Source organism: Beta vulgaris, chromosome 6 (assembly GCF_026745355.1).
Source record: "Beta vulgaris subsp. vulgaris cultivar EL10 chromosome 6, EL10.2, whole genome shotgun sequence".
Classification (NCBI taxonomy): domain Eukaryota; kingdom Viridiplantae; phylum Streptophyta; class Magnoliopsida; order Caryophyllales; family Amaranthaceae; genus Beta; species Beta vulgaris.
Genome location: NC_079207.1, coordinates 63,480,827 through 63,493,542, shown reverse-complemented (window position 1 = coordinate 63,493,542; position 12,716 = coordinate 63,480,827). Strand labels below are relative to the sequence as shown.

General features: G+C 35.2%; 2 protein-coding genes across 3 annotated transcripts; one reads left to right on the top strand and one right to left on the bottom strand.

Annotated features, from left to right (window-relative positions):
* Positions 1-1,537: 1,537 nt before the first annotated feature.
* Positions 1,538-2,702, bottom strand: LOC104897383 (mediator of RNA polymerase II transcription subunit 2). The gene has a single exon (XM_010684248.4). The coding sequence runs from the start codon at positions 2,365-2,367 to the stop codon at positions 1,705-1,707; it is 663 nt and encodes a 220-aa protein (XP_010682550.1). The 5' UTR covers positions 2,368-2,702; the 3' UTR covers positions 1,538-1,704.
* A 6,423-nt stretch (positions 2,703-9,125) lies between these two features.
* On the top strand, positions 9,126-11,042 carry LOC104897382 (glucan endo-1,3-beta-glucosidase). 2 transcript variants are annotated; one of them, XM_010684247.4, is made up of 2 exons: positions 9,126-9,281; positions 9,893-11,042. In XM_010684247.4, exons 1-2 carry the CDS (start codon positions 9,221-9,223, stop codon positions 10,849-10,851), a joined length of 1,020 nt encoding a protein of 339 aa, XP_010682549.1. In that variant the 5' UTR covers positions 9,126-9,220; the 3' UTR covers positions 10,852-11,042. The 2 variants fall into 2 exon arrangements, with proteins under 2 accessions (XP_010682549.1, XP_010682548.1); XM_010684246.4 differs by lacking the exon at positions 9,126-9,281 and adding an exon at positions 9,364-9,532 and having other exon boundaries at positions 9,893-11,040.
* Positions 11,043-12,716: the final 1,674 nt, after the last annotated feature.

Genomic DNA, 12,716 nt, shown 5'->3' with positions numbered 1-12,716 from the left:
CCCATTCTTTGGTAGCAGAAAGCTTGGGGTAGTGATGGCTACTGGTGCGGGCTGGGCGGGCTCGATTGTGGGCCGGAGCGGGCTGGGGTGAGATTTCACGGCCCAAGACCGGACCGTGAAATTCATGGGTTGGGTGGGCTGGTCCGCGGGGTGAAAAGTCTTGGCCCGCACCGGTCTGTTACCGGTTTTCACGGTTCGAGAAGCGTTTCTGGCGGTTCGTGGGTCTAGTGGCTGGACCGGGCTAGCGGGCCGACATGGGATATTTTTTTTCAAAATTATTTAATCATTGAAATTATTCATTATTGTTATATAAAATCTTTAAAATGAATAAAAATATATACACTTATTAAAATTAATGAATAAAAATATATACAATTATTAAAATTAATGAATAGTTTCATTATTTTAAAATTTGACTGAATTATAATATATGCAATTTGAATAAAATATATACAACTTGATTAAAATATACACAATTTGGTTCAATAATAACTTGGACTGGGCTGGTCTGGTTCATGGGTTGGGTTGGACCGGTTTCGTGGTCCGGGCTGGGCGGTTTTAGTAGCGGGTTTTAGTGGGTTGGGCTCAAGAAATCTGGCCCACGGCCCACCCACCAATTTCACGGTTCGAGCTGGACTGGACCGGGCTTTTTGCAAGCCCGGCCCACGAGGTGGGCTGGGTTGGATGCATGGGCTGGATTGGCCCGCACTGTTGGCCATCTCTAGCTTGAGTATTCTTCTAGCTTTAGCAAAAGATCTATACATAGAAGGTGAGAGTTTGTAGTAGTACATGTTGCTTCAAAAGAATTGATACCCTCCTTGCCAATTGGCCCACATCATTGGAGACACACAATTACATCTTCAACATTTTGACAATTGTGAGATACAACATATATTTAGAGAAGATGTTTTCACAACAGCTTGAATAGCTAATGCTGGACATTTGGTTATGGATCATATAAATATATATTTGCGGTCTATCTTTGTGTTAGTCTTATGATTTGTCTTGTAAGAAATCGATTACTTTTAAATTAAAATTACGCAATGATAAGCCCAATATTAAAAAGAGAATTAACCCAATAATGATTAGGTAATTTCTTTTAGTGACTAGTTTAATCCATTTAATGACTAAATCTACTTTTATATTGAAATTAGATTGTCTCTTCTAATAATTTTTGTAGTCTCATACCCTCATCAGACATTCCTCTCGCGAGAATGGATAAATATATATGGTTTTGCTATCTAGCCAAAAAACAGGGATAATTAATTCTACAATGATAGAATCAGATTATTTCAGATCAAACATTTTCAAGATTGTCAATATTTAAAATTACATCAGTGACAGACTGACAGTATATGTGTTACAAATTGGAGTCTTCAAATACAGTAAGCTGCCATTTTTACTTATTACAGGATGTAAAATTTTGTATTCCTAAATACTTTAACATTTTTTTTGGGCTAAATCAGTGAAAAACCAACAACCAATTATGCAAAAAAGAAACAGATCTTGCAAATTAAATTTGCTTACAAACCCAAAAAATTAATTACTATCACTTACTTCAGATGACAATCTTTGTCATATAAAAATATACCATTACAAATTTTTCACTCCCAAGCACCATAATCTAGCTAATCAAAAGAAAAAATTACAGAGATAAATAAGATGTTTATGAAGGAGATCTTCAATGTTTATAATCCATAATAATTAAGGAAAATCTCTAGGGTTTCCATGATGATGAGACTCCATACCTCTTCCCATGCTATCAACTCTAAAATCTCCATGATTACCTCTTCCCATGCTATCAACTCTAACATCTCCATGATGACCTCTTCCCATGCTATCAACTCTAAAATCTCCATTATTATTAGCAACTTTAGCAGTAGGATTATTCATCCTTGTCTTAGGCTCAAACCCAAGTGTGATATCGCCTTCTCTAGACCGGTATCCGAACTCGAGGTCTCGGTCTTTAGGCCGGCCACCATGCTTGGGATGATTATTGTTCTTATTGTTAGGTGCTTGATGATGTTTCATGTGGTTGTGATTATAATCAACAGGGTGGTTGTTGTTGCGGTTGTGTTTATCGCCATGGCTTTGTTTATGTGCCTTACTAGTACTACCTTGGTGAGTTTTGGATGACTTTTGAGATTTCTTACTACAAAAACGCCCTAGAACACAAGCAACAGCAGAAACTATTAATATGATTGCTAGTACAACGAAAACCATCCCAAATGATCCACTAGAGTGATCGTCTGAGGTGTTTCGAACGTTGCTCGTAGAAGGGTTTGTTGTTGTTGCTGGTGTTGTTGGGTAGATCATCCCTTGTTGGGGTGGTCCTTGGTTTGGTAGAGCTTGAAAGGAGGTTGACATTTTGTACAAAAAAATTCGAGTTTTCGAGCTTAATTATGTCGAAAGAAGGGTGAATTTGGAGGTTTTTAAAGGGGTGGAGAAGAGTAAAGCTAGAGAAATGATGGAATGTGATGTGAAGAAGCTAAGCTAAAGTAAGAAGCTAGCATTAGTTTTTGCAAGAAGATGTGGTTTATGTAGAAGTGGATATGAAGGAGGGTTTTTTTTTTGGTTTTGTTTTTTGAATTCAAAAAGTAGGAGTTTAAGGGGATTTGCTTTAATTTGTTTCTTTAATAAAGAAAAGAAAGTAGAAGCTTAAGTAAAGATTATTCCTTACTGTTTATTTGCTGCGGAATAGAAGGAATACTAAGGCCTATTTTTCCTGATTTTTCTGCTTTGTATGAAGAGAAAGCAATCATTTTTGGGCTTCCACCCACATTCACAGTGTGTCCCCAAGAAAGTGTTGTTTAAAACATATTGATCATCAACTTTTGCTTTTTAGAATTAGTGCTTCTCAATTGGGGGGCCTTTCATATGTTAATTAAGGATTAATTTTGATAATGATAAGGGGATTAATATTGACAATTTAGCACTCACCCTCTCCACCCAAAATGATTTTGTCACTACTTAGTAGTTAGTAGTCACTATAATGGTAATAATGTAAACAAATAAAGTCGGAAAGAATTTGATCAGTTAAGTAGAGAGATAATCTGATTTGTGATTGGTAGTGGAAATCCATATTAGAATTTGGAAAATAATTGGTTTATCCTAGTTCATTTCACTTGTTTTTTTTAACTAAGTTGAAATTACTTTTATAGATTTACTGATTAAAATTTATTTTTGTTATTTTAAACTACTAAAAAGGAGGAAAGAAAATAGGTACAGCGAGAATAACGTATAATATGCCCATCTTAAAGTTGTTTTATGAGCAAACGACCATAAACCATGCAACTCTAGTTTTGAACCAAATATTAATGATATTTATATTGCTCATCAATTAACAAATTACTACTTCATATATGTTAAAGATTTTACCAGAAAGATCTAAATTGAATAAATGATCTTTTAAATAGCAACAAAAAAAGATGACATCTTTATATCAATCATGTTGCAATAAATTATGCTAGTATGCTACAATGGGTGATGAAGTGGTAATTTTGAACCAAACAAAAAGGGGGAGAGTTATAGTTAATTTCATAATTAAAATTACTTAAATCTCCTTTCTTTTCTTTAAAATTAAGTACTTTTTCCATTTTTAAATAAAAGCTACTCTCTTTTATGCAGGAGCTTTCTTAAAAAATGTGTTTCATTTATTTTAAAATGAAAGAACTATTAAAATATGGTTAAATTTTCCGATGCTAATTAAACAAAAGATGGTATAGATTCAAATATTTGAACTTGATAACTTTCATTTTAACAAAAAGAATTGAAACAGTATTGTGGAATTCATTTACAGTCAAAATAAAATTAAGCACGAATTAGATAGACTGCACCTTGACTAAAAAGTATAGTTGGAAAATGCAGAAATGAAAAAAAAAACATTGATCTGAAAAAATAAATAATTGGCCAAAGAAATCTTAAAATTGAGTTGAAGCAGTAGTGACAATATTCTTTTGAGAGATTTGCTTTTGCCTAGCAAAAGGGAACACTCAACACGCCGAACAATAAGGAGTAATCAATAATCTTTATTCTTTGCTTTTCATAGAGTATGATTCTGACAGAATGTGGTGTGATTTTTTGTGGTTCATCTGTCTTAGCATGATTACTTGATAACTAGGATTAGTTGCTAGATCAGTTAATCATTATTATCATCACAGGCTCCAATAATCAGAAAAGAATCCACCCAACTCCATCCTTAAAGGCATGCATGCAAAAATTAGAGGTAAAAACAAATATAACTAGTTGGAATTAGACCTTTGGTAGGTTTAATTACTTGATACGAAATATTCGACCTAAATGTGAATAATGTTCAACAAGATATAATTCAAAGGGAAGATATAAGTCTTTCACAACTACTAGTTGGAATTAGACTTTAGGATTACTTGATACGAATTATCCCATCTACCTAAATGTGAACAATGCTCAACAAGATATAATTTGAAGGATAAATAGACGTCTTTACAGTTTATGTGACTGATAAATTAACATAAGTAATAATGATTATAATCTAATTGAAAAAAGATCTCAATATTAAAAAAGCCAAAATATGAAAAGAGAGCTGAAACTTATTCAAATGACTCATAACATAACCTATATACGTAATTACGTATATTTTACATTAATTACCAAATGAAATTCGGTTTGAACTATTCGTTTGCCGTCTTCTTATCAATAGAGACTATCATTCTTCCTCAACTACATCTTCCTACAAAGGCTACAATATACTATAAAGAGGTTGAAGAAATTTGTATTTGCAACTAATTTAGGTCAAATATAAAGGTATGCAAATCAAAGTATCAAGAGTTCTTGAGTTTACTACCAGGCCAAAATGAGAGTAGTATTGATTCTCACTTTTCATTATCTTTTGATAATTGATAGTACTTATTTGAAAAGCACTACATGAATTTTATTTGATAAATAAATTATGTAGAAAGCTTAAATGTGTTATCAATTGGATGGAACTATTATAAAAAGTCAGTATTCACCTAAACAAAATTGACTTATCATAATGGGTAGATAATTAATAGATCAATCAAGGATCGGATTTGGAAACAATTTGAAATCATTTGTTATAGTTCTGATAATTAATTGATTAATTTAGACCTTCAATTTGTTTGTAACGAGAATCATATTTATAGTCATTATTGCTTACTATTCCCGTAAGCAACTAGTGAGCTAATTTTTTGACCCAAATTATCGTTCTTCAGTCTCCATTAACATGAGCTGCTTTTTGAACCCAAATTATCGTTGTCCAGTTTCCGTTGTCTCCACTATACCCACCAACACGTCATGCTAATTAAATTATAACACATATGACATGTTGGAGTTAAGGCTTGAAAAGCCTTAGCTTCTTTTATTCTATTGTCCCACATTGCTTATGGGAGGGAATGACTCCTTGTTTATATATTCCCTCCCTCTTTTCTTTTATTTAGTTGGTACTTGAGATGCTTTTGTGGTTGGATGTCATGTATGGTTTGGGCTTGCTATCGCGCGCCGCTTGGGCCAGGACTGTGGACTTTACTTAGCTAAAGTTTTGGACCCGGGACTGAACACGTGTGTGATTGTTTAGGATTGATGCCAATCCCTTATTATCCGCCCAAATAAACGGTTTGACCGTTTTGGCTTGATTTTCTCCTATAAAATCAGTGCTTCTGATCAGTTTAAGACACACAAAAACAAACACTCTCTTCCTTCTCTTCTGTCTCTTTTCCTGGGTTTCGTGCTTTTCTCCAAAGCTTATTCTGCTAGTGGTGCCAGTCTAGGCTACTATGTCAACCTTGGGGAGCGTTCCGGCTAGATCGATTACCACCGTTGTCAGACCGTAATGCTTTCAAGTCAGTGGTCTCCTACCACGACACAGTCTTGAAATCTTTCTCTTCTGCCATTACGTATTGTCTTTTCTAACATGACTTATTCTTTTTTGATTGATCAACATTATATTGAGTTTAAAACATGAGGTAGATATTCCAAAGTCACAGTAATTTAATACACCCGCAATTGAACTTCAGATTAATGGTGTAAAAATTACTCGACCAATTGTTGATTAACACAGTTTTGAAGAAAGAATCATATAAAAGCTTGTGTGTACTCATATTCCACATTTACACTCCTACACATGTTTGCACGCAGGGACTAAAATTTATTAACCTTTTTGGGCAGTAAGCTAGTAGAATCCTGGATGTTACTTGGCTAGACTATAGTTCTGTTTTGGTCCAGCGCAATGCCAAAAGTCACAAGAAAGCAAAGTGATGGACATGGAGTACATGTTGCTCCATTGTTAGTTTGAGTGAGCATCTTAAAAAGGTACGGAATGAAGCTTGGTGTAAAGAATAGCGTATAGTAACAAAGGCAGCCTATCCCTATTAGAAAGTAGGCAAATCGAATATATACCCTATAAATCCATCCAAATCAAATGAGTGGCCTTTCAGTAGACCTGGCGTGGGTCGGACCTGTTCACGGGCTCTGACCCGCAGGCTTGAGGAAATGACGAGCCGAAACGGGTCTGAAATTTCCAGATTTTGTTCACATGCCCGTTTTTATGTTGTTTTTTTAGATTTCTGACAGTTTTAGGCTAAAAACAAAGGAAATGGGTGTTCGGCTCATGGGCCATCTAGGCGGGCTCATACCGGTGCAGACTTGAAATAAAATTTCTTGACCGTGACAAGACCAGGCCATATAGCGGACAACGGGTCGGACCTCGAGCTGGATCGTACCGGGTCGGGCCGCATGCTGGACCAGCCCATACCCACTTCCACCTTTCAGCTTACAAAACTGAACCTAATATTTTATTTTTTATTGATCCATATTATTCACGAAGGCAGTACAAAGAAGGGGATGAGGGATTTGAACCTGTGACCTATATCGTTCACATCACCTCGATCTTAACAAATAAGCCAAGTCATCCTTGGTACCGAACCTAATTATTCGAGTGTGAAAAAAATGAACAGAATATATACTTCTATCTATGAATTATGATGATGTTAGCCTCGTAGAGTGTTAGGTGAACTAGCAACAATTTCTACCTGGTGTTTTCCAGCTTATTGTATGGATTATTTACTAGGAAGATTGATTGAAATACTATTTGGTCGATAATGTTAGGATTAATTGAAACTATCGACAAATCTAAATATTTGATAAGTGATTTGGATTTGATTCGACTAATTTGAATTCGGGGAATTTCATTAGTGAGGCTACCCTTTGAGCATTAGTGAGGGACCTCTTTAATAACCTCTCATCTAACCTAACCTAACACCCTTACAGAAAATTTTGTAATTTTTTCTGAGATAAAGTTATCTATCTTAATCTGAGTATGCGAACAATAAGAAACATGGTGACAAACAGACAGTATAGTACTCGTAACAGAACATTGATATAAGAACTACTGTGATACTTGACATGCCTTGATGCCTCATTGCTTCATCTGCTACCAGATTTTGGCCACATTTCATGATTTAATTGAGCGTCACTATGCTACAAAAGATGAAATGGTCCAAGTTCACGGTAAAAGATCTTTTTTTCCAATGTAAAAAACCTACATGAACTATGAATTAAGAATGATTCTTTTGCTCTTCTTTTTAGAGCTGATTTAATGATACTTTGGAAGTTTTAATTTGCTGATTATAAACAATTTTCTTGAGTGATGAAGAATGCCAAGTTTGTCATATTAACACAGTATTACCATATTAGTCGATCTCGTACATAATGTTTAATGTACCACTCATGTATAAGCGTGAAAATGAATTACTCCCTACGTCCCAAATTATTTGCTACATTTGCTTTATCACAAAGAAAAGGAGGAAGTGGGGACCATTGCCATAACAAGAATTAACAAAAAAACAAATAGGTAAATTGTGGGACCTATGTACTATATATGGAAATATTTACAAAAACCAAGGAGGGAGTGATGGCAAATTTATAAATAAAGTGTGGGATCTATGTACTACATATGGAAATAGTTGCAACTGTAGCAAATAAATTGGGACACACCTAAATGACAAAATGTAGCAAATAAATTGGGACGGAGGGAGTATATCACTCGTATATTTCTTTTAGTTGGCTTAATGGTCGGACATCCTCTTTCCACCATGTATGATAGGCTTCGATTCTCACCCTTACAGAATGATACCCTAATTTCCCTCCTCTACTTGTAAGCTAAAGACTTCATCTTACTTCAGAAAAAGTATATCTCATATTGTTCATTACATCATATTTGAGTTGCACTATATTTATATTTCCTAAGTATAGAAATTTCTTATGAGCAGCAAATGACAATTAAGTATATTGGCATCACCCCTGATCCCATCTTAAAATCGACTTTCAACCCTTACAAGAAGAACACATAGTCTGTCCTCTCCTCTCCCCTCCCCTCCCCTCCGTACAAGAGACGGTAACTTAACTACCTAAGAGCAATGCCAATGGTGATCAAACCCATCACCAAAATCTGAAATTTTGGATTGAACAAAACTTGGATCCCATTGGTGACATAAAAGTGTTCACCAAATGACAAATTATGTCATTGTTCACATGGTGAACAAACTCATCACCTTGCATTGAAGAAAAAAGGGGAAGAATGACAGACAGCCAGCTAGTAGCAAGCTGCCACGTGGCTGTTGTTGTGTACTTTTGGGAAATTTCGTGGAAATTTCCACGGAATTTCCCAAGAAATCCCTATTTCAAAAAAAACAATTACCAAAATTCATATAGAAATTTCTTATGAGCAGCAAGTGGAGGTGATACATTTGTTCATTAAATGAACAAAACATGAGTAAGTAGGAAAATTTGGTGATCAAACCCATCACCATTGACATTGCTCTAATAGAAAAAAGAGACATTTCATATATACATATACAATTTTCAAACTACTATCACTAATTAAATTTAAACTAACATCAGTTTATGTTTGCTTTGCAAACTTGTCAAACCTTGCAAACGCTCCACATCTACAGGCTACATGCACTATTGAGGCCTAGATGTAGAAAAAGAAACTACAATTAGGACAACATTATTGGCAGGTACCCTCATGAAAGTAAGAGAAAGTGTAAAACAAATTAGCAAAAAAGAGAAAGAAGGTAGTGAAGATTTAGGTAGATTTCTATCTTATCTTGAAAAAATAATTTGACCAGCCCATTATCATGCACCAATGCAAAAGTTATTTCTCCCATATGTTGATAGAAAGAAGCTCAACATCTTTTACAAAAAAATAACCTAAATAGGCAGCATGTATGAGGTGAAACTACAAACAGTTAGTGCATTGGTGGGAAGAGGGAACAGATCCCAAGGTACAAACACTAATCATACATGATCCTTTTTAAACAAAAGCTGACTGTTCATACCAAACTCTTAACCCAAAAATAGCAATTTTTCAAACTCCTCAAACTAATTTCATCCCATCTTTAAAAAAATTTCTCTTGTATCCTTCATTTTAGCTTGCATATCATTTACTTCATTGTTCCAAATATGATAGCTAACTTTTCCCTGTCTTCACTTGTTTCCTTTGTATTTTTCTTCTTCCTTTTCTCGCCTTCAAGTGGTAGGTTTCCGTAACTTTTATATTTGATGATGAAAATATACTTCTATATCCCTTTTTACTTGAGAATTTTTCAAATTTTTCTAAGTACATAAAATATTATATGTGAGATTTTATTAGAATTATTACTGTGTTTCTAAATATCAACTTTTTATGATTTTTTAGTTAATCTTGAAAATTGTGTAGAAAAAACAATTGTAAAAAGTAAAAAAAAAAATAGAGTAATATAATTCGATTTCAGTAAACCATTAATTTAATGCACTCACCAAAAAGGCAAATGTTACTTCTAAAAAAACACGTGAAGTATTACATAAAGAAGTAGTAATAAATCCCATACTAATAAGATCTCCCCTGTATTTGCAGCTGCATCTGTTGGAATATGCTATGGAAGAATAGGAAACAACCTTCCACCACCATCCACCATAGTGTCTCTCCTCCAATCGAACGAAGTTACGACAGTTAGAATCTTTAAACCCGAGCCAGAACTGTTAAATTCTTTCTCAGACTCAGAGATTAAGTTGATGATTGGAGTCCCAAATGAAATGTTGCCTTTATTAGCAAGTAACCCTGTTGAATTCTCTCTGCAATGGCTCCAAGACAACATTTTTGCCTTTTTACCACCAACCCAAATCAAATATTTAGCCATTGGAAATGAAGTGTTTATAAAAGATCCATATTACACCCCATTTGTTGTCCCATCAGTTTATAATCTTCATCAAGCATTAATATCACTAAGTTTGGATGAAATTATCAAGATTTCAACCCCACTTGCTGCTTCTGTTCTTAGCACTTCTTTCCCTCCTTCAAATGGGACTTTTAATCCTGATCTTTTACCACAAATAATTCCCTTGTTACGATTCTTGAAAGATCATGATTCTCCTTTAATGATCAATGTATACCCTTTTTTTAGTTACATTAATAACAAAAAGGATATTGGACTAGATTATGCTCTTTTTAACACCCAAGGTGTGTTGTTGGATAATGGATTGTTCTACAATAATTTGTTCGACGCCACGTTAGACTCGTTCGTGGCGGCGATGGAGAGGGAAGGGTTCCGTGGGATCCGACTAGTGGTGACGGAGACTGGGTGGCCCACGGCTGGTGGTGAGGCGGCGAGCCTAGAAAATGCAAGGGTTTATAATGGAAATGTTGTTAAGAGGGCACTAGGAGACTTTGGAACTCCAATGAGGCCTAGTGCTGGAGTGGAGGTTTTCTTGTTTGATTTGTTTGATGAGGATGAGAAGGATGGGGAAGAATATGAGAAGCATTTTGGGGTTTTTGCACTTAATGGTGTTAAGGCTTATGATGTAAACTTTAGCTAGTGTGAATGATTTTGGATTTTTCACTATTTGACATAGTAAAATTGAACATGATTGCAAGGCTTATGTATTAACTGTAACAGGATGATCAATGAAGAACTTGTGTCTTTGTGTTGTCAACAAGGTAGCAGCACCAATTATGTAATAGAATTATGTGTAATATGCAAGAGCTATGTTAATCTTCTCTTTATCGTTCTAATTTTATATTGAAAAGACGATTGCATGTTTCAGCCACTAATAGTTAGTCAATCTTTCAATGTGGGACTTCTAGGTTTCATAATTCATTAGTAGCATATATATAGTCCTCTTCCGGCTGCCGGCATGCTACAGTATGAGCATGGCCTTCATGTACCTTGCAAATGATCTAGAAACAACATTTGAAAGAAGAGAACCCATAGCAAATACACCAGATTAGCACTAAAACAAGGGAAATGGTGATTCTTGTATTGTCCCTTTTAATAAAGAAAAGCAAAGTCTCCATAAGCCAAATAGGGAAAGACAAAAGAGACATAAGCCTTAATTAGGTACAACTCCTCCCTTCTTATTGAACAATTATCTTATCTTTTAAGTGACTTTGTTTGGTCGGAAAGAAACATTTTTCAATGAATGACGCAATTGAAGGTTATAATACACGTTTTGGAACTCTTCGTGGGCCCGGGCACCGGAGGCTATGATATGCCTCTCGAGTCTCGGGTACATGGGAGGTTATTCTATAGGAACCCCATGGCTTGAAACGGACATATGATACGGCTATTTCGGGAGCATTTCAAGGTTGACTTGTAAAAAAGTATAAAGGAGTGTTTATAGCTATTTTAAGGCAATACAAAGGCTACTAATAATTTTTGATACATTACAAATTATGTTAGATACCTTATGAAGGTTGCATGTGAAAAATATAATTGGGCCCGGAGAAATCTGAAACAGGTCTCAAAACTTCCAAAATTGAAGATTATAATATACGTATTTGGATTTCCCGAGGACCCGGGCACCGGAGACTATGGGACGCCTCCCGGGCATATGGGAGGTCATTGTATAGAAATCACATGGCTTGAAACGGACATATGATGACATTTACGACTATTTCGGGGCCATTTGAGGTTTGACTTGTGAAAAAGTATAAAGGAAGGTTTATAGCTAATCTAAGGCAATGCAAAGGCTACCAATCATTTCTGATACATTAAAAGTTATGTTGGATACCATATGAAGGTTTCAGGAGAAAAATATGGTTGGGCTCAGAGAAATACAAAAATGGTCCCAAAACTGCCAAAATTGAAGGTTATAATACACTTTTTCGGACTTTCTGATGACCCAAGCACCGGAGGTTGTGGGATGCTTCTCGGGAACGTGGAAGTCATTCTATAGAAATCCAATGGCTTAAACGGACATATGATGATAGTTACGCCAATTTCAGGGACATTTCGGGGTCACCCTATACTAAATTATAAAGGGGTGTTTATAGTTATACTAAGGCAATGCAAAAGTCGCCAATCATTTGTGATACATTACAAGTTATGTTGGATACCCTATGAAGATATTAGAAGAAAAATATGATAGGGCCCGAAGAAATCAGTAAATGGTCCCAAAACTGCCAAAATTGAAGGTTATAATACACACTTTCGAACTTTTCGTGGGACCGGGCGCCGGAGGCTGTGATATGCCTGTCGAGTACATGGGAGGTTATTCTATAGGAATTTCATGGCTTGAAATGGACATATAATGACATTTACGACAATTTCGGAGCCATTTCAAGGTTGACTAGTAAAAAAGTATAAAGGGGTGTTTATACTTATTTTAAGGCAATGCAAAGGCAACTAATAATTTTTTATACATTAAAAATTATATTGGATACTCTATGAAGGTTGCAGGTG